The 26,673-nt window shown below is 35.2% G+C and overlaps 6 protein-coding genes across 6 annotated transcripts; 2 read left to right on the top strand and 4 right to left on the bottom strand.

The window, feature by feature from the left end:
* The first annotated feature begins 224 nt into the window (after positions 1–224).
* Positions 225–2,342, top strand: LOC17898312 (protein STRICTOSIDINE SYNTHASE-LIKE 3). Its single transcript, XM_006304970.2, has 4 exons — positions 225–592; positions 681–956; positions 1,422–1,589; positions 1,781–2,342. Exons 1-4 carry the CDS (start codon positions 267–269, stop codon positions 2,181–2,183), a joined length of 1,173 nt encoding a protein of 390 aa, XP_006305032.1. The 5' UTR covers positions 225–266; the 3' UTR covers positions 2,184–2,342.
* A 2,456-nt stretch (positions 2,343–4,798) lies between these two features.
* On the bottom strand, positions 4,799–8,829 carry LOC17900431 (putative axial regulator YABBY 2). Its single transcript, XM_006303296.2, has 6 exons — positions 8,528–8,829; positions 6,430–6,561; positions 6,189–6,321; positions 5,996–6,044; positions 5,812–5,887; positions 4,799–5,272 (listed from the first exon to the last, which is right to left on the bottom strand). The coding sequence occupies exons 1-6, from the start codon at positions 8,594–8,596 to the stop codon at positions 5,165–5,167; spliced, it is 567 nt and encodes a 188-aa protein (XP_006303358.1). The 5' UTR covers positions 8,597–8,829; the 3' UTR covers positions 4,799–5,164.
* A 1,708-nt stretch (positions 8,830–10,537) lies between these two features.
* LOC17897427 (histone deacetylase 8) lies at positions 10,538–12,668 on the bottom strand. The gene is made up of 3 exons (XM_006304957.2): positions 12,353–12,668; positions 11,621–12,207; positions 10,538–10,980 (listed from the first exon to the last, which is right to left on the bottom strand). Exons 1-3 carry the CDS (start codon positions 12,639–12,641, stop codon positions 10,678–10,680), a joined length of 1,179 nt encoding a protein of 392 aa, XP_006305019.1. The 5' UTR covers positions 12,642–12,668; the 3' UTR covers positions 10,538–10,677.
* A 696-nt stretch (positions 12,669–13,364) lies between these two features.
* LOC17899047 (calreticulin-3) lies at positions 13,365–17,456 on the top strand. The gene is made up of 14 exons (XM_023789414.1): positions 13,365–13,547; positions 13,844–13,951; positions 14,447–14,639; positions 14,932–15,190; positions 15,415–15,471; positions 15,594–15,641; positions 15,832–15,918; positions 16,013–16,070; positions 16,162–16,229; positions 16,486–16,581; positions 16,707–16,763; positions 16,860–16,946; positions 17,048–17,080; positions 17,200–17,456. The coding sequence occupies exons 1-14, from the start codon at positions 13,439–13,441 to the stop codon at positions 17,209–17,211; spliced, it is 1,272 nt and encodes a 423-aa protein (XP_023645182.1). The 5' UTR covers positions 13,365–13,438; the 3' UTR covers positions 17,212–17,456.
* A 2,521-nt stretch (positions 17,457–19,977) lies between these two features.
* LOC17898891 (aluminum-activated malate transporter 2) lies at positions 19,978–22,134 on the bottom strand (the record flags this gene model as incomplete). The annotated part of the gene is made up of 6 exons (XM_006303661.2): positions 21,933–22,134; positions 21,661–21,801; positions 21,296–21,568; positions 21,040–21,161; positions 20,790–20,933; positions 19,978–20,613 (listed from the first exon to the last, which is right to left on the bottom strand). Coding segments are annotated over exons 1-6 (1,518 nt in total), but the record flags the coding sequence as incomplete, so codon positions are not given.
* Positions 22,135–23,592: 1,458 nt separating this feature from the next.
* LOC17899133 (aluminum-activated malate transporter 1) lies at positions 23,593–26,327 on the bottom strand. Its single transcript, XM_006306280.2, has 6 exons — positions 26,015–26,327; positions 25,709–25,849; positions 25,184–25,456; positions 24,847–24,968; positions 24,589–24,732; positions 23,593–24,436 (listed from the first exon to the last, which is right to left on the bottom strand). Exons 1-6 carry the CDS (start codon positions 26,223–26,225, stop codon positions 23,870–23,872), a joined length of 1,458 nt encoding a protein of 485 aa, XP_006306342.1. The 5' UTR covers positions 26,226–26,327; the 3' UTR covers positions 23,593–23,869.
* Positions 26,328–26,673: the final 346 nt, after the last annotated feature.

Below are 26,673 nucleotides of genomic sequence, written 5' to 3'. Positions count from 1 at the left end.
GGTTAACTAAACCAACTAACCATATCTCACCACGTATACTTGGGTCGTTCCGGTTCACCAGGTTTTCCGGTTTGTCATCAGATTTAGATTTGCAATTAAGATCCTCATGTTTTGTCATATATCGAAAAAGAGCAGCAATTGAAAAAAAAGTTTTAAATTTTCCAACCACCAAAGCAGTACTGACTACTGACTACTTAACTACTTCTCTACTTGTCTAGCATAAAAAATTCTTCAAATCCATCAGTCACCACCTCAGCCAAAGAAACATGGCCATGAGCATAGTAGCCAAGATTTTTATCGTCTTTGCGATCTATTGCGCTCTCGATCCCTTCCATCACAGCTCTATTTCCAAGTTCCCGGACTTTCAAACTTACAAGATTGACATGCCTCCGTTGTCTTCGCTTCCCAAGGAGAGAGACCGTCAAAATCTATTGCAGAATTCGGAGATCAGGTTTCTTAATGAGGTTCAAGGTCCCGAGAGTATTGCTTTCGATCCGCAAGGTCGTGGTCCTTACACCGGAGTCGCCGACGGCCGAATTCTCTTTTGGAATGGTACTCGCTGGACCGATTTTGCCTATACTTCAAACAATCGGTGAGTTCGATTTGCAATCGGGATTTTCTGTTTGGCCAATTTGTTACCAGTAAAGTTCTCAGCTTTGATGTTAATGTATGTTTATTAGGTCAGAACTATGTGATCCAAAGCCATCACTTTTGGATTACTTAAAGGATGAACATATATGTGGTCGGCCTTTGGGTCTCCGATTCGACAAGAATACTGGGGATTTGTACATTGCAGATGCGTATTTGGGGATAATGAAGGTTGGTCCTCAAGGAGGTTTGGCAACTTCTCTTACAACCGAGGCAGATGGTTTGCCTTTGAGATTTACCAATGATCTTGACATTGACGACCAAGGCAATGTTTACTTTACTGATAGCAGCTCTTTTTTCCAACGGAGGTATGTATGTTTCAATGATTTGATCTTTACTCTCCTGATCCATGGGTTGCTTGGAGTTTGGTTCTGTCTGCTTATCTCGTTTTGCTTCTTCACAATCTTTAATCCACTCAGTGGGAAACAGTAGACAATTATTTGTACATAATGTTCAAATGCCATTGTAGGTAACTTATAACCTTCACACAGATAACAGATTGATATCATTCTTTATCTTCCAGCTACAACTAGGACTTGGAAACCCATGTCATGTCATATGGATTGAATTGTCTGCCAAGGGACATAAATTCAAAATTTTGACTGTGGCTAACACTTCAGAGCCTTTGATGTTGAAACTTGAAATTCTGTTATCTTTTGAGAATCTACAAGAAGTTGCAATGATCTTCTGATGCCTAGTTTCCACTTGTGTGTTTGACCGATTGTGCCCTTAGTGTTGTGTGTATAATGATTGCGCTGTTTGTGGCTTTCTAGGAAATTCTTGCTTTTGATTGTCTCGGGGGAAGACAGCGGGAGGGTGTTGAAATACAATGCAAAAACAAAGGAGACTACCACTCTCGTGAGAAATCTCCAGTTTCCTAATGGCCTATCCCTTGGCAAAGACGGCTCCTTTTTCATCTTTTGTGAAGGATCAATTGGAAGGTGAGTCCTTCATCTTAATTCCTCTTGTGACTTCTATATTCCACATCATTGTCAGTTATATATATATACTTGGCATAATTCCTGCAATCAGCATAACATAGAAGGATTCTCAAGTTGTTTCCATATTCAGTGTAATGATCCTCTGCTAGAATAAACTCAAATACTTCTTTTCCTTTGTTGTCGTCATTCAGACTACAAAAATACTGGTTGAAAGGGGAAAAAGCTGGGACCTCAGAGGTGGTAGCTCTATTACATGGGTTCCCAGACAACATCAGAACAAACAAAGATGGGGATTTCTGGGTGGCTGTGCACTGCCACCGCAACATATTCACACACGTGATGGCCCATCACCCGAGAGTGAGGAAATTCTTTCTGAAGCTACCGATATCAGTGAAGTTCCAGTACCTGCTGCAGGTAGGGGGTTGGCCTCATGCTGTGGCAGTGAAGTACAGTGAAGAAGGGAAAGTGTTGAAGGTGTTGGAAGATAGTCAAGGGAAAGTGGTGAAGGCAGTAAGTGAAGTGGAGGAGAAAGATGGGAAGCTTTGGATGGGAAGTGTATTGATGTCTTTTATTGCTGTATATGACTTGCCTTGAGTTTGTTCTGTGTTTTTTCCTTTGTAAAAGAAATCAACTTGATGATTTTTTAATTGTAAAGTTCTAGTTGGCTAAGGGATTGTAGTATATCCCTCTATGAAACTCTGTCGCTGATGCAATGAATGAAAACAATATAATGATATATCATTAATTAGAATATGGTACTTGGCTTCATTGATTAGAACATGGTAATGATATTTGTTGACCCAGTTGTGCCCTTGCTTTAGTGTTGTTGTCCATCTCCATCCGTTTTTAATGGGTGGATCAGTTAGGTGTAAGACTAGTGTAGTAGTGTGTGTGTGAAACTGTACCATTGAATTCGGTTCAATTGGAATCTCATTTTGTTGGGCTTAAAATGCATAAACTCCTGGTGGGCTGAAATGGGCCTTAGTATAATTTTTGGTTCTATCTTTGCGTTTTTAACAATAAGCCAAATTATTCATAAAAAAGGGAATTTCATCTTTAATATTCCAAGTTTCATTTGACTTTTAGTGTAACAAATATGGTTATTAAGATTTAATATAACATGAAACTAAACCAAAAACACGCGAATATCTCACTCTCACATAAGGGTTTATATCAAATTTGTCTGTATGTCATTAATACATGTCACATGGAACCATGTAAGCTAATAAAACAGATGACGAAGGACAAAGCTGCTGGCTGTGTCTATCCACGTTTCGAATTTGTTATGGACTTAATTTGGCAAGTTATATGACTACTCTTAAATACTACTACTAGTATCTAACGACAACATAGATACATTAATTATCATGTAATTAAGACTTCCTAAAACAACGGATTAATAATAGTTAAGCGTTGTTACACGAAAGAAAGAAAAAAAGAAGACGGTAATTAATAATAATGAAGAATGGAGCAAAAAAAAAACATAATAATGAAGGAAGAAAAGAAAAGAAAAGAAAAGGAAAGACAATTAAAGGGGTGTGGACAAGACCCGTCAGAGGCACAAACAGCCAAAAGACATAAACAAAGACCCCAACTAACATGATTTGACGTTTCAGATTCTGTTTTCTTTCTTTTGGACCCCAACTTCCTTCCTTCCTTCATTTACCTAATACTATTATTATACTACACAATATATCTCCCATAGTCCCATCCTTCCTATATATTTATACATATTTCTTAATTCGACTATATATATGCAAAGAGCTTTTATACCTTCTTCTTCTTAAAAAATGTGTGTGCATGGACGATGGAACTTGGAAGGTGTACGTAACTTAATTGTGTCTCTGATACTGTTGCATACATTGGACGACAGCTCCCCCCCACATCTCTAGCTAACCCTTTCCTCTTAAGAAAACAATATATCCAGACTATCCAGTGGTACCAGATGATGATTATCATTAAACATGGCCACCAAGCTCGAGAGAGAGTTTTTAGTGTCCATTAGGTTTTGACAATACATATAAATGGAAAGTTATATCATTAGTACGTATACTACTGACTAGATAATTGATGTTGACGTGGAAACTATAGCTCAGCTTAGTGATTCCAATTTTGGTCTCTGCTTTAGTCATTTTTTTTCTCCTTCCAAAGTGGCATTCTTTTTACCAAAAGTAGTTGACCACACCTATACAAATATCTATATAGCTATTGCAATTACTTTTATACTACAATATGGTACAATTAACAAGGGACTGCATTACATTAAATTTACAAGAGACTATCGTTTTTTCTTATATTATTATTCAGTAGCTCCTGAATAAATATATAGTATAAATGAGTTTTTATATGATTTTATTTTTCCCAGCATGCATATATAATTAATTAATTATGTTGACCACATACTACAAAAGTTTCACAAAACTAGTATGCGTTGACAAAGTCAAAATCTTCCATGTTACTTAACCAAAACCTTTCTATGGCTCTCGAATCTTGAAAACGATCACACTACTGCAAATAGCGAACTTGTTGTTGTTAAAATACATAATCATAATCATTCGTTATGTGCCAACACATTCTTTTTTCCAGAAAAAACGGTAACGACCGGAGCTAGTCCCGCATCATCCGCTGCAACGGTTTTTTTAAAAAAACCAGAGTTTCACGCGCGATACTTATGATGATTTCCTGAAACAGTGAGCCGATCAGCAGCACAAAAAAGTGTCACATAGTATTAATCATGATGATGATACTCAACCAGATTGTGAGTTTTGTGGCTGACAAGAGGAGAGACGACACGAGCATTGATTTCTTACTTATTTACCAAAAAAAAAAGAAAATAAAGAGAACCATTATAATTTAACACCAAGTGAAACTATTCATTGGGAGCCTTTGCTTTTTGCAAAGAATGTTTCTTTGGAATGAGTGAGTTTCAGACTTATCTCAGCACCATAAAAGTTACCATATCATATCCCTAGATGGAATTTTATCTTTTACTATCTATATACTGTTCATATACATACATACATATATATATATATGTATGTATATCTTAATTCCAACATTCAAAATTTTTAAATATCAAAATCGAATTCCACACAACATCTTTAACCTCATGCATCTTTTAGTATTTACAACCACCATGAACTACTTATTATATTATATATTAGGTATGTAAAAGTTGTGACCACACAAAAAGCTATACCTTTTCAGAATGAGAGTAAAGTGGAAATTTATATTACAATCTTCGTATAAAGAAGATTCTTCCGAAATTCTTATAGGTTCAAATATTGTGAAAATCATAAAGAGACTTACACTTATTAGGAGAACATATAAGCAACGAAGTTTATAGATAAAGCTCCCGCAAGAAAAAGAAAGGAACATATATAATAGACGTATATATATGTAAGGTTATGATCTTCTTCTTCTTCTTCCTCGCCTTTTCTTCCATCATCAGCTCTGCTTACACATTCATAAATGCGTACGTACAAAGATAAAAACATAAAGCATATACACATATATATCGCATATATGAGATATACACGCATATATGTATGTATATATATATCATAGAAAGGGCTTTAGCAATAGCCATTAGATTTTTGGCTTGCAACAGTCTGGTCTAATTGCTTGCCTTTCTTGTTGCCATCCAGCTTTAATCCAAAGTGAATGTGAGGAAAATGTGCCCACTACACACATAAAAACTCCAAAATTAATTTTTGAAAATAATTTATACTCTGTAATAAACACTCCACCAATTATGCATAGTGGCAGCCACTACCTTATTGGTATGTACACTTATATTTCGCAAACTCAATCACAAAAGAGAAAGAGACCAAACCCTAGAATTTTCCCCAGCTATTATAATTAGATTATGACATGGTATACTAACTATTAGAAATAAAAAATAACTTTTAAGAATTCATCCTATCCTATCCCGTGTTCTAATTTTTATTAATTACCCTATTTATAATGGTAATTTAGAAGATATTAATTTATATATATTATTTAAATGTTAAGAAACACTACATTTTAATTACTACTGTTTTAAAGAAGACTTTTTTATATATCTTAGTTACGGCACTTTAAAATATTATTTATTTGGCTCTTTTCGTATATAATTCTGACGTCGTCGGTGAAGCTACTATTAGAATTTTTGTATCTCTCCTAGAGTAGTATCTCTACTTATATATATCTGAAAAAAGTATGATAAAGAAGGGCGGCTTACATTTTTAGCAGCTGTGCTAAACGCCTCACGGTGGCTAATCTCTGGATTGCAAGCCTTGATCCTTTGGATTTCCTCTCTATTTAACAATAATGATTTTATTTAATTTGTAGTGATCAAGGAGTTGAGGAATATTTCATTCTAAGAGAATTAATTATTAATAATGTTTTCTAATTATAACACTTACTTGATGAATCTATTGTATGCCGAAGGAACGCGTTGTCTTTTCTCCGGCGCTGCCATCAAAATAAAATTACTTCAGATAAAATTATGGACTGGAGGATATGTATAGCTAGCTAGCTAGGTAATTGCATATATTACACAAGACGTTAAATACTTTGTGTATTACATGTGAGAGAGGAAATTAAAGAGCAACTTACGACGAATAGGAGGCATTCTAGGAGCCTCCCGGTCGATATTTTCGGACATTGTGGTGGACATATGGTTGGTGCTCCTAGAAGATGATCCATAATCTTTTCTTGTTACGGAAGATGTTATGTGCTGCTTATGCGGCTTCATGATTACAAAGACTAGATAAGCCAGAGTTTTTCTTGATTGTAACAAATAAAAAAAAATGGTTGATGCATGGACTAGTTAAATGATGATATATTAATGCGATACCTGAAGATCTTGATGGATGGGAGGAGGTGAGGATTGATGAAGCGAAACTCCAATGTTGAGGGACAGCAAATTGGTACAATGGCCACATCTCACCGTCACAAGTGTGAACAAGCTTGCGTATGGCACGCTTACCTGATCATTAATATATGTCTTGATTAATTAGTAAGATCTCTTTAATCATAATTTCATATGAAAAATTAGTCCTATATATAGTCATACATTTTCATTACATGAAATATGAAATAGAAAAACTATAGAAGTATTATCACAGCTAATATCCGGACAAACAAATAATCAAATTTACCAAATATATAAGGGTGTATTTATCTCTGTATGGTGGGTTCTGATGAATTCTATGTCTGACACACAAGCATCAAGGCAACATGATAAAAGATAGTAAAGAGATGAAGAATGGTTGATGAAGCTTGTAAGGAGAAGACAGTCATGTTAGAAAACGACGTGACCTTAACCACAGCCCATAAAGTCCTTAATATATGATGGTACCATCTTTATTATAATCCTCTTATATTTTTGTGTATGTATGTTTGTGTGTGTGCGTGAGCGAGCGAGAGAGAGAGAGAGAGAGAGAGAGAAAAGAATCCAATCCTAAATGGTCAAGATCGGCCATGATTTAACAGTTTGCAGCTTTTGTATAGATCAAGAAATTGTTGCTTGAACTGGGTAGAACAAATCTTTTGTACTTTCCACTACAAAACACACCCTATTTTGTGCAACAAGACCTTCAACATTTTTATTAAACGTGACCGTTTTTGCCCCTAATCAGACTCATGCGACATCTCCACTATGTATTTAAATGTAGTATAGATACCTTTCATGCATAATCAGGGGTAGAAGATTTTTTTTCATGTTTTACTGGGTTTTTTTGTCGTACGTCTAAACAATGAAGTGACATGAGTGAGATTCCTATGGATCATAGATCAATTATGATGTGTATCTTTTATATATATATATATATAAATGTATACTACAGTGCGGAAGCTAGAGTTGTGGATATTGATAAATAAGTCATAGAAAACCATTAGTAATTAATATCCATAGTATATATGTAGACAGCCTATGAAGTTGAAAAAAACAAGTGAGATTTTAAATGAATTTTGAACTTGTAAAAAAATTTAATAAATTAGCTTCACCTCACTGTAGAACAAAAGAAAAAGGAATTGTGGCAGAAGCAAAAACAAATGATTTAAAATAAGCAGCTGCTGATGTGATGTAAACATTTTTCCATGGACCACGGTTGTAGATGAAAGATCTATGATTGATATGATACATGTATACATGTGTGATGTGTCACATACTACAGTTAAACATATCAAAAGATAAAAATGAAGTCAGACTATATAAAAAGGTAGAAAACTTAGTGAAAGTTTTTGAGACTGCATCACATATGGATGCTATCTATCAATCCCTTTTATAGGAAATATTAATGGCGATTGAAAATCTTAGTGAGCTTAACTAACTAACACCATAGAAATTATGAATACATGAGTAAGAAAAAAAAGAAAAGGAAAAAATCATCAAAAATAAAAAGAAGAGGTTAAATTGGTTAGGTTAGTAGACTTAAAACCTACTCATAGAGCCCTAATTAAATCTGATCAGGAGCTGTTTCCTTTGAGTTTACTTTGTTTGAGCACTAAAATTTATGTTCTCAACTACCCAACTTCTTTTGCTTCTTTGGGTGTCTCATCACGCGTCGCTTTTTTTTTTTTTTTTTTTTTTTTTTTTTTTGTAAAGAATAAAAATTAGGGTTTCTGAAATCAAGAAACGTCACTTGTATATATATGTTCATAAAAAATCACAGGACATCCATGATCGATCTATATGCAAAATCTATCATACAATATGCATATAAATATAAGATCCAACCAAACTTAAGTGATAGATTAAGATAATTATCTTATATAACAGTTTGCTATATAAGTTAGAAAAAGGGGATCTAGCTAGCTAGCTAGCTCAGTGAAATATATATATATATATATATTTAATTTTAACACTCTCTTTATCGATCGTTTAAGAAATATATAATTTCATTGACATACATATATATAAAGAGAAGTAAGAGTAGAGGGAGATTAATTACCGCTAAAATCGTGGTGCAGAAGTTGCAGTGGACATAGCAAACACGCTCAGATGATAAATCCACAGACATTTTGTGTGTGTGTGTGTGGATATGTTCTCTTCGATGATATATATGTCTCTCTCTCTCTTCTTGATTTCGGGTTATATGGAAAACTTAGGAGTTATATTTATATGTATATATATCCCAATGAGCTAGCTATAGCTAGAGATCAAAGAAGAGGAACTGTTTTGATTTCGGAAGAATAAAAATTTAAAGATAAAGGGCAAAGGCAAAGAAGAAAGAGAGGAAGGGGGAGAGAGAGAGAGAGGTGAAGGAAGTGTACAAAAAAATCTGAAAAGACTTAATAATAATGTGGTTTATTTGGAGACGAAGATAGACAAGTGGGGACTTTACTACAATGTTCCTCTCTTTTCTTTCTTTCTTTCTTTCGATACTTCAATACCATTTCTACTTTTTTTTTTTTTAGATTACTTGAGAGTTAAATTACTCTATCATATAGTGAAGAAGATTTTCCTTTGTAATATTTTATTTTTTTTCTTTTCCAATTTACGGCAATTGATTCAATGGTATCTTATATATCACCGAAAATGTTAATTAGTTTCAAATTTTTTGTAGACCTAGCTCAATAATTTTATAAATTTAGTTATTTACATTATACGTATGTAAAATAACTGAGTGACAAAACTCTTATTTTTTAAAAGTCATATTTCTTTATGCTTTAACCAAAAACACCTTTTTCTATTTACGCATAATCAATCATGCTGTTTTGTTTGAATATGTTGGATGAAAATAATATGACTAAATTATGTAGTACTTCTGTTTTTTTTTAATATATTTACATATATATCGTGCTAAATATTTCAAAACTTCAGTCTATAAATAAAATAGTACAATATGAGTATTTTTAACAGTATGGTTCACTTATTTTTGACAAACAGGCAGACATATATCTGAAAACGAGACTGGGACTTGGTTAACATCAATCGTAAAATTGTTTACATAGCCAGAGTTAACACACGTGAAAAGTTGAAAAAACAAAACTATATATTAACACATTATATATATATATATATAACATTCACTTCATTAACTCCAAATTTTGTATACAGAAAGCTGCTATACATCCATTCAGGAACAGTTGAAAACGATACGTAATTGGACATTTGACCCCAAAATATACATAAATTGGACAATTTTTTATAAAGATGTAATTCGTTTTGTCATTTTCTTTAAAACATAAACATGTGCACAGGATTGGTTTCAATGACTCGAAATTGAGTTTTTAAAAGTTCATTAAAATCCAAGAAGGATTCATTCTGCAAGCTAAGTGAACACATAAATCCACAAAACGTCATTTATTACTTCATCCGTTTTTAATATTATAGTAGGTCTAGGAAAGAAATTGTTTCCTAAAAATAGATGTTTTATATTATTTGCGATGCAAACTTATTTTTAATAGTAATATTTAATATTTTGTCCTTGTTAAGAGTTAAAAACAACTAAAAAACTCATATACAAATAAAGATACTATATATGGTTTTGTAAGAAAATTCGTTATAAGAGCTCTAATTTTATGGAACAACGGAAGTAAATAAACTGCCTTTTTTTAAAGAAGCACTGAGCACATGCATGTAAATTAGTATTTGGAATCAAGGCAACACACATATATGTCTTACAAGTTTTCATAGAAGGACGAGGGGGAAACATGATCTAGAAGACGAGAGAATACCAATCTTATCCTGACATATTTCCACGAGGTTGACATGCATTCTCAAGGACCCGCACAAAAATGATCCCCGCACTATCCTATGTGTTTCTTATTTGGAGCTAATTGCATTTTTATAGAATCTTGATCATAGAGAGTATATATTATCAAATCTCTTTTGGCAAAAGAAGTATTATATTCCCTTCACTACCAAAAAAAAAAAAAAAAAACTCAAAAGAACAAATCATATGATCGTGTGAATAAGCTGTCGCCTGAAAGAGCCTTTGCAGCTCAACATATACATATGCGGCGATTTGGACTGGCAGAAAAGTCTAAACTTGTGATTCTATAGCCATAATCTCAATCTACAATTGGACCTAGATTTGTTCCAAAAAGGTCATAACACAACGAAACACATCGTAAAACTCATTCATACGACACATCTTCAAGTTCCTCTGAGAAATGGAACAAATTCGGAGTGGTACTTTTTTATCGAGTCCACAGCTGCAACAGCAATAGCTTCTTCTTCGGGATAATAAGCGATCGGATCCGCTAGATGCGGTTCTGGTATCTTCAGCACGCCTTCTAGCATGGCGTGGAGGCAGTACGCTGCATATGTAACATGATACCCGCCTTCTTGCACCATAAGCAACCTTCCATGGCTGTGCTCCTCTGCCACCCCCCTCATTATCTGCCCAATCCTTCTGTATCCATTCATCGTCAGGCTTTGTCTCCCGTTTGGATCAAACTGCAGATCCAGACAGTAAAAAAGTGGTTATCTGTCAGCACCTCAAAACCCTTGGGTGAATACTAATGATGGATACAAATGGAGATGAAAGAACAAACTGAAGCAAAGGAATGCAAAACCTTGTATGCATTTGAGATAAGCCTAAAAACACTCTTCCAATGCCAGACCAATACCCTAATCGCTCAACAACCTCTTCCCACATTGATTAATTTCTAATTGTACTAATTCTGTATCTAGCTTTTGTTAACTGAATGTTAAAGAATTAATGTGGCTGATAGCACTTCTAACTTATGAAGACTTACACAGCAGAGTCAACGGAGCAGCTTATATAAGTTATCTAGTTACCCCTAACCAAGAAAATAAACCCTGCAGGAGTGCCTAGACAGACTTTTCTAGTCCGGAATAAGTTACATGAACCATAAACAGCTATATAAAACTGTGATTAATGAATGATCCTAATGGAGTACCGAACCTGCAGACTCTGTAAATAGTTAGGTCTCGATTATAACCAACCTATGGCAAACATGATGTCAGTGCAAGTGTGTTTGTTTCCTTTTGTGGTTATTAGAGCATTATAGGGCTGATTGGGTTTGAATGCTAAAGGAAAAACGATTAAGCTTTCGGCAAAGAAAGAACTCACAGCACTAGAGTCTTGACCAACAACGAGAACAACCATATCGGGTCCAAACCTTCTCACTGCAGGAACCACCAGCTCAGTCATGGCATATTCATATCCCCGGTCACCCGTGCCATTAGGTAAAGGGACATTCAGGTTGTAACCCAATCCCACGTCTTCACCAAGTTCATCAATTGATCCTTTCTGCGGGTGAGACGAGCCCCATGACCCATGGTTCATATGGAGTGACACCGTAAGAACCTTATCAGATGTATAGAACCCTTCAGCTGTGCCATTTCCGTAGTGCACATCGATGTCAATAACCGCAACTCGGGAACAAGAACCCGAATTCAATGCCAGCTTGACAGCAAGAGCCGCATTGTTGAGGAAGCAATACCCATCGGCTTGAGTAGGCTGTGAGTGGTGGCCTGGTGGGCGTACCAGAGCATAAGCTATTTTCCCATGGCAATCAAGAATATGTTGCATTGCTGATAGAGTTGTTCCAGCTGCAAGAAGGGCAGCTTCCCACGAGCCTGGGCTCATGAAAGTACCTGCAGCAATTTCACACCTTTCTCCTGATTTATCTGCCTCCACTAACTTGTCAATGTACTCTGTTCAAGGATCGAAATCGAAAGCAAGTATCACAGATCAAACTCGAATTCGTCTAAATTTAAATTGCCGAAATTAAGAAACATATTTCAAAAAAAAAAAACTCTTTCTTTCCTGCCCTTATTCTCGAAGCTTAGATTGATCTACCTGAAGTGTGAAACATTAGAAGCTCAGATATGAGTGCTGGACGGCCGGAAAACCAATTGACATGAGGAGCGATGGGACCGCGTCGGAGAATCGAAAGCATGTTCCTGACGCGATCGGCGTTCTCCGGGTGCTTCTCCAGTACGTCGAGGAACCCAGGGTCGTGTCCGGAATCGAAGACGCCTACTACGGCGTCGTGTCGGAGCATTCCGTCGTGCCAGAAGACGTCTACGCGACTGGTAGCCATCGGCGAAGCCGGCGACGGGGATAGGCATGGGACGTCGGAGGCCATCGGTGGTGAATGAGGATTGAATCAAGGTCACGCGCAGCACACGTGTTCATTAAGATAGGGGTATAACTGTCTTTAAAAATTAAAAAACCTTCGGTGCTTATTGAAAATAATTTTAAACTCAAGGATTAAAACATAATTAATTACTAACGTGAGTGTGTGGTACTTTCACTTTGACTTACTGAGGGAGGTTAGTGGAAACTTCTGGAGAAGAAACATTTCGTGCTTATTGGGCTGGACTGGGCTCAAGATGCCGATAAATGTCATGTAGTCTTCTTCGCTAGAAACCAATTCTTTTTGAGTTTTTGTTTTGTTTCCTGCATTGTTAATTTTGCATTATTGATCATATATATATTTCTTTTTAATTGACCATAATCTAATAAAACATTGTGCTAAGATGATCATCACATCAGGCAAAAAAAAATGATAGATTAATATACAGTGAGTTAAAACAAACTTTTTTTTTTTTATAGTTAAAACAAACTTTGTTTACATAGATGACAATAGGAGATATAGGAATAAAGAGTTGGGACCATTGAAGGGGTTTGCCTTGCCCCATTTGTCACGCAGAAGTATGTAAAACGACTTTGAACATTCCGCAGTCCACTTATGCGACGACTTGAGAGAGGATGAAACACACAGCTAAAGACTTTTGAAAATAATCATTCCAAAACCTCAAGAGGGGGTAATACTGTAAATAAAGGAAACGACTCTGAGTCAACCTTCTTCTTTGTTATATATAAAAAAAGAACAAGCACAAATACTCACTAATAACCAGGGTGAAGAAGTGTCAGCCAAAAATGGGATTACCTCAAACAAAGCTCGGTTCTGTCTCCCTCTTCCTCTTCTCTTTACTCATTATCGCCCCTTTGGCTTTCTCCGAGATCTTCTTAGAAGAGCATTTCGAAGGTGATATTTATTATATTCTCTCTTTTTCCTATTCCGGATAACAAGACATCGATTAACACTTTTTGTTGGCTTTTGAATTTTGTTGCTATGAATCACTAAGTAGTATTGTCCTTGTTAGATTTGGACTTGTTTAGGATAGTGAAGATTGAAACCAAATCCATCACTCACTAGTCACTAGAATCTTCTATTTCTATTCTAAGCTTTTCCTTTTCTGGTTATTATAACGATTATATGGTTTCTGGATTCTTTCTCTTTTTGAAAGATTTATGTAATTAAACTTAGTCAGATTTGTTCAGGTGGATGGAAAAGCAGGTGGGTCTTGTCTGACTGGAAAAGAAACGAAGGCAAAGCTGGAACCTTTAAGCATACTGCCGGCAAATGGCCCGGCGATCCTGACAATAAAGGTATCTCCTTTCACCCACCCTTGATTTGCTTAGTTATCTTGATCACTAATTCCGGAACCCTTATCTTTTTTTCGGCGTTAAGGGATTCACTTGATTTTTGCTATGCTAAGTAGATTTTTGCAAGAGCTTCATATCTCTGATTGCCCTGTGATCTTTGTTATGATTCAGTGTTTTTGTTCATTAATATGTTCTTGTCAGCAGCGAGTTGTGTATAGGATCTTTAGCTTTTTTCTTATGTGGGCTATGACATGGAGTTAGCAATTGTACTGCTTTCGATCTTTCAAGTTAACTGAGGAAAATTAGAATTGATCTTCATTTGGTTCAACTTAAGCAACTTTTTAGTTCTCTGATTTTGTTCTTGTAAGCTCTTTTCTAGTGTGACGTTCTTGACTGAGTATTCTGGCTTTCGATCTTTGAAGTTACCATGAGGAAAACTGGAATTTTATTTTGGTTTAACATTGGAAATTTTTGTCCGACTTTTCATCATGCGTTTAGGTATTCAGACCTATAATGATGCCAAGCATTATGCAATTTCTGCAAAGATTCCTGAGTTTAGCAACAAAAACCGGACTCTTGTTGTCCAGTACTCAGTCAAGATTGAACAAGACATAGAATGTGGTGGCGCTTACATCAAGCTCCTCTCTGGCTATGTTAACCAGAAGCAGTTTGGTGGTGATACTCCTTACAGGTAATCTTGTGCCTTTTACCGTAATGCCTTTTCAGTAAACATCAGTTCCTAGAAGGTTACATGCAATCTTAATCAAGCGGCCTAGATTTAGTTTTATCCTCGTTGCTATGACTATAGTGGGAAGAACAATTATGAAGTTGTTGATTTAGTTGATCCCACGAAAATGTGGAGATGTTTTCAGATTTCATAAACTAATGAAATAATTGATTGTTACGTTCATGTTTTTTTTTTAGCTAGAGGTGTTGTCTCTCAAGATTCTCATTAAAACTGTTCATTCCTTTTTTCTATGCAGTCTAATGTTTGGACCAGATATATGTGGAACGCAGACAAAGAAACTTCATGTTATTCTTTCATATCAGGGACAGAATTATCCGATTAAAAAGGATTTGCAATGCGAAACAGACAAACTAAATCATTTTTACACATTTATTCTGCGGCCTGACGCTTCTTACAGCGTTCTGGTTGATAATAAAGAGCGAGAATTTGGCAGTATGTACACAGACTGGGACATCCTTCCCCCAAGGAAGATAAAGGTCAAGAATGCAAAGAAGGTAACTGCTTAGGTGGTTGTAAGGTTTTAAAGAGTCTTTCTTTGGGCAATTTGCATTGCTAAACCAAACACTTGCAAGATTGAATAGCCTTTTCCTGTGATAATTACAGTAGGCTTATAATGTGGCAAGAAAAATACTGAAATTTCTTATCAAGAGCAAGATATGCAGTTACATTGCATTCTTTTTGCTTTCAGCTTGATAGATTTACCAATCTGTTTTTGCAGCCAGAGGACTGGGATGATAGAGAGTATATTGATGACCCCAACGATGTCAAACCCGAGGTATCTTTCATAGCAATATAGAAATTAAAGACTATTTGTACTGAAAGGAAGCTATTCCGTTCCCATACAGTTAAATCTTAGTTTGATTTAGGCAATTTGTTCTTTCTTTCTTTTGAAACCAGGGTTTTGATTCTATTCCGCGTGAAATTCCAGACCCTAAAGCTAAAGAGGTATGCTACTTTTAGACTGGAATCTTTAACTGATTATTTTGTTAATATTTTCAGTAGTAGTCTAAGATATCCATCATTTTTTCTACGTCCTCAATCACTGCAAATTCTGAAATTATGACCAGTTTTTGGAACTCATTAATTTGTGATAGTCTTAAAGCTTTATGTCTGATATCTCTCTCTACTTGTTTAGCCTGAGGACTGGGATGAGGAAGAGAATGGTCTCTGGGAACCCCCAAAGATCCCAAATGCCGCGTACAAAGGTTCTTGGAAAGCAAAGGTGATTATTTGACAATCATCATTAATGGTTATATAGATTACCTGTTTTTCTTCTGCACCATTTGACATTTTCTCAAAACATTACTCTCCTACAGAGAATCAAGAACCCAAACTACAAGGGAAAATGGAAGAGCCAATGGATAGATAATCCAGGCATGTTTCTGTCTATCTAGTGTGTATCTGCGTTTTAGGATGGATTTTTATTCTCTTAATTACTAAGCTTGAGCTTCTTGGTTTTGCACAGAATTTGAAGATGATCCAGATCTTTACGTTCTGAAGCCAATAAAATATGCAGGGATTGAAGTATGGCAGGTAAGTTCCAGAGCGTTTTTGAATTCTATCCAATTTTCTTTTTTAATCACTCCATCACTAAACATGGATAAACATTTTATACAGTAGTTAAATTTAGCAAATTTATGCAGCTTGTACATAGAGACCATCCATATTTCTAGGGTAGAACTTTCATGATTAACACAAAACAAAAAGATCAGATAAAAGCCTTCATTTTAGACGAGAGACCCAGTTTCTCTAGTGCAACTGAATGAAGAAATTGATGTTAATACTGCAGGTGAAGGCGGGTTCGATCTTTGACAATATCTTGATCTGCGATGACCCGCAATATGCAAGAAGCATAGTGGATGACTATTTTGACCAGCACAGGGAGGTAAATTTCAGAGCCTTGAGATATCTTTTTGCTTCTTTTTGCAAAAGAGAACTTCCGTGTGGTTTTATATATGAAAATGTCTTAGTAGTAATCTGATATGCTCTATACTTGGCCATACACACTAGTCTGAGAAGGAGTTATTTGCGGAAGCTGAGAAAGAAAGAAAAGCTAGAGAAGATGAGGTTTGTAGTTTACGAACCACATCTAGCTTGTTATCTTTTCAAATCTTCTCTGTATATCTTAGTTACGAACATTGCCATACAAATTGACTTTTACAGGAAGCTCGAAAAGCACGGGAAGAAGGCGAGCGCAGACGGAAGGAAAGGGACCACCGATATGGAGACAGGAGGAGGCGGTACAAACGTGTAAGTACATATTGAGACCAAATCAGTTATATAGTTTTGCTCCTTAGCTTCTTACTAACCTTGGAGTGAATATGTTGGAAATGGCTTGTTTTGTTTTGCAGCACAATCCACGTGATTACATGGATGATTACCATGTAAGTGGTTTTTCTATCTCAACCACTTGAAATTTATGGTTTTTATGCATATTAAATACAGCTGAGTCATCTCAATTGTTCTAAAATTGTAAATTGGTATGATTCTGAATTTCGTGTAGGACGAGCTGTAAGGCGCATGCAGTGGGCATTTTGGCAAGCATCGGGAAATTAACTTATTTGGCTTGTTTGTATGATTGTAATTTCATAATTTTGTAACCGCTCGTTTTCATTTTCCTATAATGTATTTGGGCATGAAAACTTTTGAGTTGTGTATTTTGCTTTCTCTAAAATTAGCAAAAACAACAAAACTACCATGCAGGTTGATCTGAAACTCGACTAAAAGTATAGTATATAGTAAGGATGGCTTCCTAGCTAATTTTTGTTTTTTAAACGTTGTCGAGTTGAACTGAGATTGGCATTGCCGTTTCTCATCTATAAGCCCAGGAGCAAAACCAGAACATGTATTTACTAACAGGGTCGTATTCGTATACTATAATTAACAGATGATATTCAACCGGAACATATAGATATAGCCTAATAATAGATTCTTCTGTTGTCATTTGGAAACTGTTCTATTTATAACTAATGTATCATTGTATCAACTATATATAAACTGAAACATACGTATCGTTGACAACGGATGAATAGTCAAATGCTACTCCACCTAGCTAATGTTTTAGAAATCCAATTTATTGGCACTCCTAATGATAGATAATTGTGATTTACCAACAAAAAAAATGATAAAATAGTAAAAAACATATAACAGATATGTGTGAAAACGATTACGGAAGTCAAAAGCAACAAAAGGAAAGAATTTTAAAATGCGTTTTAAATGTTGGGGCACAAATGTTTAAGTGTGTGTGTACCTTTCCCCACTTTAAATGTACGGTTCTTATCACATCATTCGCAACTTTAGGAAGTATAAGATAAACAAAATATTCAATTGACGCGATACGCATTATAGTCGTTATCAGTAGACTTTATTTTTTTTATATATACAATGATTTGGACTTTGTTCTTTAATGGTTGGTTTAATCTGGAACGTCCTTAAACAATATAAAAAGATTTGCTGCTTGATTAACTACGGCGATTATACTAGTATTAAATTTGATATAATCGATTAGCGGTGATGGTGCACGGCGGTGCATCTTCATTGAGAGCTTTTGATACGTAAGTGGAGCACTCATGATAAGTGAAGTTGTCTATTAAAGTGTTTTTAAATCTTTAGATTGGAATCCAATGACTGCATAGTCTACATTACTTATACAGTATATTCATTTTTACGGCATAGTTTTAGCAATGTTTTGTGTTACGTACCTGAATGTTGTTGATTAGATACTAGTTGTAGTCCTTTTAATCTTGCAAATTTCGAAGTGACAGAAAAGAAAAGAAATAAACAATCACTTAGAGGATACATGACTTAAAATTAACTAGAACGATCGAAGAGGTCTCTAGTGGTGTGTCAAACTCAGTAACTAGGCAAATCAATCAATTTTTAAACAATTAGTCTAAAGACTTCCTTCAGGTTTCAAGCTCATCATAATTTTGATTACCATATATGCATGTCTGGTGTGAATTTTCTATCAAGTCGATCGATTAAGTATATTTATCGACTAAATGGTTGGATTGGATCTATACTTTAGGCTTCTTGACCCGTTTCGGATTTCACAACTCAATCATATTTTTGTCTTAATTCAAAAATATTATAATTCTTTAATCCTATTTTAAATTCTCTCAACATAGTTTATGATATGAAATATAGTACAAAAAAACTTTCGCCAATATGAAATATAGTAAATTTTGAAGACATGCTTTTTTTTGTTGTTGGGTGCAACTTATTATATTCAACTAATGGAATAACGGATCTTTATACAAAACCAGAGTTAAAAAAAAAAAAAAAGTAGTAAGGAATAGAATAATGGAGACAAAGACCTAATTACTTACTTGTTTAATTTTACCCTCCACTTTAAATTGCTCCCCATTGAGTTCAAGAGTTTTGAAAAAAAGCAGTTTTGGACATAAAAAAAGGGCTAATAGACAAACGAGCACGAGAGAGCCCGTGAGCTTACGATAACATGGGCACCTTCCCTAATATTTTCCTAGGGTTAATAATGACACCTCGTAATAAAAACACTTATCAATATCAATTTCTCTTTGCAGAAGAAAAAAAACTCTTAAAAATACGCATGTCATTTATATGTTTTCTCCTGATTATCCCCTTTTGTCTTAAGATTAATGATTTCTAGCCTTTTAACAAAAGAACAAAAAAGACTAACCATAACAATTTTTTTGGGAGCCAATCCGGCTGTAAAGAGGGGAAGACTGAAGTTAATTCTTCGTTATGTCTTATAGGTTAATGAGTAATATATGAATTTAACTCTTGGCTGTTTTTCAAAAAATGAATACTAATGAAAATGATACATGCATGTACACATATTTCCTTTACTTTTTTGGACTATAATGGTTTTACACACGCATGAGGTGTGTCAAGATATGAAAAAGGATAAATTACATATATATATATATATATATATATATATATATATATATTGTTTTGATTTATAAATAATGACTTTCACCCTTTTTATAATTTATATATTGCGTTAGTTCATAGAAGAACACTAATACATATCGTAATCTAATTAACAACATCGGTGCAATGTCTTGCTGATAAATTTCCGAAAATCAAGTTAATAAAAACTGCATACATAACTTGTTTGGATTTTTTTTTTTTAAATTACTGAAAACAGAAAAAATACATATGGTCGAATTATAGGTTGGATAAAAAACGAAATATCGTTCAAAGGAACTTTATTTAATATACATGACGAGTCCCATGCTCCACCCTTAAATCCTATGATAAATTAAATAGTTAATTAGTTAATTATTAAATTTTTTTTATCACCACTATCTAAGAGACCACTAGCATTAGTGATCCCACATGATACACGACTTGTATGTACATGTATATTTGTACTATCTTCTTCATGTTTTTCATGGATCGAATCATCATCGACAATCTCTATGGCAACATGATGACAGGAGTCCACTGAACTCACTCCATGCGATTGATGATCATCGTTGTTTGACGTAACAACATCACTTAAAATTGTAACAACATGACCATCATCATCATCATCATCATCATGAGATTTGATTGGCACGGCACTACTTATGCTTCCGGAATCCGACTTGGACGACGACTTCATCTTGTTGTTCTTAAATTTAGCTGCGGATGCAAGCTCATGTAACGATTCTGAGATCTTTTCCGTAAAATTAACAATGTCAATGAGCAGAGAGACTGTAGTCATCAGTGAGATCATTTGAAGAGGCTCAACATCGTTTAAGACGCCTGATTTAAGTAAAGTTGAAAGAGTTTTGCATGCAGATTGTGAGTTTACTACATGGATATCCGATGAAGATGATTTTGTCATTTTCTTTAATGAATTGGACATTTCTTTCATTGCCTTCCCTGACTCCGAGCTCATTCTTCTTAATGGTTCTTCTAACTTTTTCTTTACGTCCATTGGAATCTAATAGAAAAACAAAACAAACTGTTAGAAGGACCATATATAATATGGACTTATATGTCGTGTTTCATTTTTAATTATATTTACATGTAAAAGTATCCTCTGTTTAGAATTTTTCTTATGTCATATTCTGTTTAATTTAAAATCTGAAACAAAGTAAAAGAAGTAAATAGTAATACCTGCATATCAGAGTTGATGGAAGAATTCAAGGCATCAATACGGTAAGCACATTGCCGGAGTAATGCACCCACGGAAAGGTACTGTTTCCATGGATGCCTAAATCTAAATACGCCGTGACGTGGTTCCCATTTTGCGAAATTAGCCTGACCACACACAGTTAACAAAAGATATGTCCAAGTTAGTTCAAAAAAAGGGTATAATTATACAAGTGATCAAGCGATGATGAGTACTAGCTAGAGAGTAACCCACCAAAGCTTCTTCATTGCTTTTTGAGTTGAGAACACTTTTATATCTCTCAAGATTCCTTCTCCTCTTCTCCACCTCTTTCATGTCCCTATCCTCTGTCGCTTCAAAATATTCCTCCCCAAATTCTGCCAAATTCCCACTTTTTTTAATGAATATATATACAGCAGAAATTTCAAAAATACTTACAAACTTTTGGGGGGTTTTTTTTCGAGGTATTATTATTATATATGTAATATGAACCCCAAAGAAAAAGACAAACCTTGAAGGAAGTGGGCAAGTGTGTCAAAGTTGGAGGCAAGAAGAGAATGAAGGTCTTGTCCAGCCCAGACAGGGCAGACAAAGATAGAGATAAGCACGCAGCTAACTCCTCCCATCATCACTGTCGATAGTCTCTTATGTGCTAAATCCAATATCTCGTCCTCTCTAAACCCTGATACTGATATCAGTGCGAATGTCAGTATGAATATCAACACCCCATAATCGTATCTTGCCTTCACCCGCGGGAAGAACCTCACGAACGTCGACAATGCAGCTGCACATGTATATTAATATTACACCATTAGCATATATATTCTTCTTTGAGAAAACTATAGGCAGGCGTATATAAGTAATTACGAGGGTTACCTAGGATAAAGACAAAGATGGCGAGAAGAATGGGTTCTACTGTTGCACCTGACAAACTTGCTAGGTGATGCGCTCCAATCCCTAGTCCTCCTGCTACTAATGTTGCCACTGCTCTATTTATCCCTTTCCCAAGTGTCGCCCCTGATTACACACCATACCAAAGTTAGAAAATCTTTCAATACAACTAATTAAACCATATATTCTCCCTAGATACTAGACATCTTCACATATTAGAAAGTGACTGATGCTGGTTACATATGAGTGATACTGACCTACAGAGAATTCAAAGACGACAACTACGGTCATAACAGCCCACATTGCATTGACACCGAAGTTATCGTAGAGAGGTTGGTAATAATAAAAGGAAGAGACAAACGCAAGAGCAAGTCCCACTTTGAAAGCATGAACTACTCTTCTCGGATCTTCATTCCCTACTCTCCTCCCTTCTCTCACTATCTCTCTCACTTTCTCCATCACACCCCTTCTGTGATAATCACTCAACTCTCTGATGAGTTTCAGAAAGAGGAGAGGAAGAAGTAGAAAGGATCACTTGTTGTTGTTTTATGAGTAGATGGATCGACGAATATTTATAAAGAGCGTTAACGAGTTCTGTTTGGAACTCGTGAAATTTTATTTTATTATTAAGAGTAAAAAAATAGTGATGCGTTGTACTTCGAACGTTGAAGGTTAAAAAAAAAATTGAAAATGAGAAAATATATTAATTAGAGACAGCGTTTTATTAATTAGAGGCAGAGACTACTTACGTGACCAAATTCTACTTTGGTGCTTATTTAATCCGATATTTAAAAGAGACTATTAGTAGCTAATTGCTTTATTTTCATTTTTAAATTTTATTTCCAAAATTGCCAATAAAAAGTTCACGTCCAAAAGTTTTTCTTTTGTATAAAAAAAGAAATAGTGCTATCCAACAATATTTGATTTCTAACCATTTTTAAAAGTTGATACCTGTACATTTTAATCTTTATTAAGTTCATTAAATTTCGTGATTCACAACTCTTTCATTTGACAGGAAAAAATTGTCTTAAAAAAAAAACTTAATGCACGAATTATATATATAGCTAGTCTTTGTTTATAAAACTCAGTGAAAAATATTCATAGTATTTAATTTAGACGTGTTATCAAATAGAGATACTTTTAAAGCTTTGTCCGAATATGAACATTTCTTGTGAGTAACAAATAATACTGAAATAAACAGTCTATTATATTACGTAATTGACATTTACCAACCATGACAAACTCCAAAATAACTTTAAAAAGACTAATCACAATTTGTCAATTTATTCCATCGTTTCTCTCATCATTCCAAGTTGGCTAATATATATCCTTTCATTTGCTCATTCACATATGTTACTTTCACCACATTCTTAGACCTACCTTATATTATGACAACCAATTGTCCATTAATCTTATATTCTTCTTCTTCTTCTTTTTTATTTAATACGAAAACCGACATATAGATTACGAGTTTTTATTGTTAATTACTAACAGGAAAAAATTGAAGTGAGATATTTTTTATTTTATTTTTTGGTTGTCAACAAGGAAGTTTCGGACCATGTATTGTCATATTGTGTATCATCTCTCACAGCAAAGAGATCAATAGATTTGTCTAAGGGGAAAAAATAACATTAAATGAAAAGGTAATGGTTAAAACGCGGACGTAGCTAGATAGCGCAAAATGGTGCGTTTTGCACCGAGTCACACGCCAAGTTGGCATCAACGTACGGAACCCATTTGCCCAATCGTACAAAGGCACCTTTCATATATAATATATATAAAAATCTAACCTAAAAAATACGATTTCCAGATTATGTTTCTTATATAAAATCTTTTAACGTACGTACTGAACGTGATCTCTCTTTAATGTTTCTAACTCATGCAAGTATGAAAGTTTGACTTTTGTGAGATAATTGGTCACCTGAACATTCATATAATTAATGACTCATACATTTCACCGAACAAGTAAGTTTCTTGCCGATTGCAGTGTCACCAAAAAGAAAAAAAAGAATGTGTGACCAATAGTTTAAAATTATTGGAAGGCTACAATGTTTGTAACCTTTAAGTAGTCTGGAAACTTCAAAGTTGAAATACCCGTATACGTTATATACCAACCGATGGTCTGACCTCTATAATCTTGCGGGTACAAAACACTGATACTCATAAAATGAGGAATGAGAGGAACGATCACTACTCAGTGGAGACGATCATTCCTCCTCATATCTTCTAACAAACTCGTATGTGCATGTATTTCACCATCTTCAACAATCTTGATGGCGACATGATGACATGAGTTCTCTGATCCAAGCGAATTATCAACATTGTTTGATGCATCAACATCGTTCAAAACTGTGACACCATGACCATCTTCATGAGATTCTATTGGCATGGCCGCACGACCACTAATGCTTCCGGAATCCGAGTATACGGTGGGCCTCATCTTGTTCTTAAATCTTGCAGCGGTTGCAAGCTCATGTACGGATTCTGAGATTTTTTCGGTTAAGTTGACGATATCTATGAGCAGGGAGGCTGTCGTCATCAATGAGACCATTTGAAGAGGCTCGACATCATTCAAGATGCCTGATTTTAGTAAATTAGAAAGAGCTTTGCAGGCAGATTGTGAGTTGAAGACATGGATATCTGAAGAAGATGATTTTATCATTTTCTTTAATGAGATGGACACTTCTTGCATTGACCTCCCCGACTCCGAGGTCATTCTTCTTAATGGTTCTTCTAGTCTCATTTTTATGTCCATTGGGATCTAATACAAAAAGAATGTAAGGGAACGAATATATTATGCATAACATCCATATAAAATTAAACAACTACCATATAAACATGCATAGACCAAGAACTTTATTATGTTATTATACGACTGCAAAAGCCTAACAAAAAAAAAAAGGTTAGAAATACCTGAAAATCTGAGTTGATGTATGAATTCAAGGCATCAATCCTGTTGGCACACTGACGGAGTAATGCACCCACGGCAAGATATTGTTTCCATGGATGCCTAAACCTAAATTTGCCATGAGGTGGTTCCCATTCTGCGAAATTAGCCTAAATGAAAATGAACACACATCAATGCAAAATCATTAATCCAAGTTGTTTCAAAATTGGTATTATGTACTTTAAAGGTGAAGCGGTACTACGGGAGATAGAGAGTGTAGTCACCAAAGCTTCTTCATCGCCTTTTGAGTCAAGAAGACTATTAAATCTTTCAAGATTCCTTCCACTCTTCTCCACAACTTTGTAGTCCCCCTTCTCTCTCGCTTCAAAATATTCGTCCCCAAAATCTGCCAATTTCCACTTTTAGTTTCATAACCGAATATCACAAAATTATTTAAAACACTTCTTAAATCTTTTTTAAGGAGCTATTTTAAGGAAGATTTTTGAATAACCAATATGTTTAGAAAACAAAATTTGTTTAGTGCATGATGTTTTGAGGTATTATATATAGTTAACCTAAAGAGAGAGAGAGAGAGACAAAGAGAGAGAGAGAGAGAGAAACCTTGGAGGAAGTGGGAGAGAGTGTCAAAGTTAGAGGCAAGGAGAGAATGAAGATCTTGTCCAGCCCAAACAGGGCAGACAAAAATAGATATCAGGACGCAACAGAATCCTCCAATCACCACTGTCGATATTCTGCTTTCCGCCAAATCCAATATCTCTTCATCTTTAAACCCCGACAACGATATCAGTGCGAACGTCAATATGAATATCAATATCGCGTAATCAAATTTTGTTTTCACACGTGGGAAGAACCTCAAGAACGTGGACAACGCAGCTGCACACATATATATAGACTACCATTACTCCTCGTTCAATCTTGTAGATATGATATGTATGAAATTGAATACGGGTCTACAAGTGTACAATACTAGGTAGGAGAGCTTGCAAAAAGGAATATTGCCTCAAGATCACGAGTTCAATTTTGGATGCTGTGGAAGAGACTTAACATATCTGATCTAGTCTCTAGCACCAAGAACCTGGAACTGCATGGTAATCTAGTAATGGATGAGTGTTATCGGGGTTTTACCTTGCACAAAAACCATCATGACCAAAAGAATTGGTTCTACTGTTGCACCTGACAAACTTGCTAGGTGATGAGCTCCAATTCCTAGTCCTCCTGCTACTAGTGTTGCCACTCCTCTATTTAGTCCTTTCCCAAGTGTTGCCCCTAAACACACTCCAAACAAAAGTTAAATACCCTCTTCAAATCTAAAACTATAGCTAAGAATCTAATACAACTTAACCATTTATTACCATGCACACGTTTACAGCAAAAACAAAATCTAGCAAGATATTCAAATGGTAAAAAAAAGATGAAAGGGGTCACATGTACCAACAGAGAATTCAAAGACAACAACGACGGTCATGACAGCCCACATTGCATTGATACCGAGGAAATCGGTGAAAGGCCCGAAAGGTTGGTAATAATAGAAGGAAGAGACCAAAACAAGAGCAAGTCCCACTTTGAAAGTATGAATTACTCTTCTCGGATCTTCATTCGCTACTCTCATCCCTTCTTTCAATATATCTTTTACTGTCTCCATTACCACCTTTTGATGATCACTCAGTTCTTAAGTGTATTTTTTACTCTCTTCACCTTCAGAAAGAGAGGAAAACGTAGAAAAATGACTTGTTGTTTATTTGCAGAGGGATCCATGTCATATATACTGTTAACAAAAAAATAATGGTGCTTTGCAGTTCGAGCTTTGGGGGCTAAAGAGGATAATAAAGAAATGGAAAAGTGGTACAGAGTCGAACCTAGCCCAGTAAGCTGGGTACTAGTTAAGCCCTCCCCTCCATTGGAGTGTTGCGTTAGTCTTTTATGAGCTGGAGCCGCTAGGAATTTAATTGGTATTATAGTTATTTAACTATTCTACTTAGATTGATGGTATCTTAGCCAAATCTTAGACTAAGATATGCATTAGACTAAGATACCACTAATAATGTTGCTCTTAATCAGGAATATCCACATGATTAACGAATGATAAAAAA

Source organism: Capsella rubella, unplaced genomic scaffold (assembly GCF_000375325.1).
Source record: "Capsella rubella cultivar Monte Gargano unplaced genomic scaffold, Caprub1_0 scaffold_1, whole genome shotgun sequence".
Taxonomy (NCBI): Eukaryota; Viridiplantae; Streptophyta; class Magnoliopsida; order Brassicales; family Brassicaceae; genus Capsella; species Capsella rubella.
This window is presented reverse-complemented; position numbering and strand designations above follow the sequence as displayed.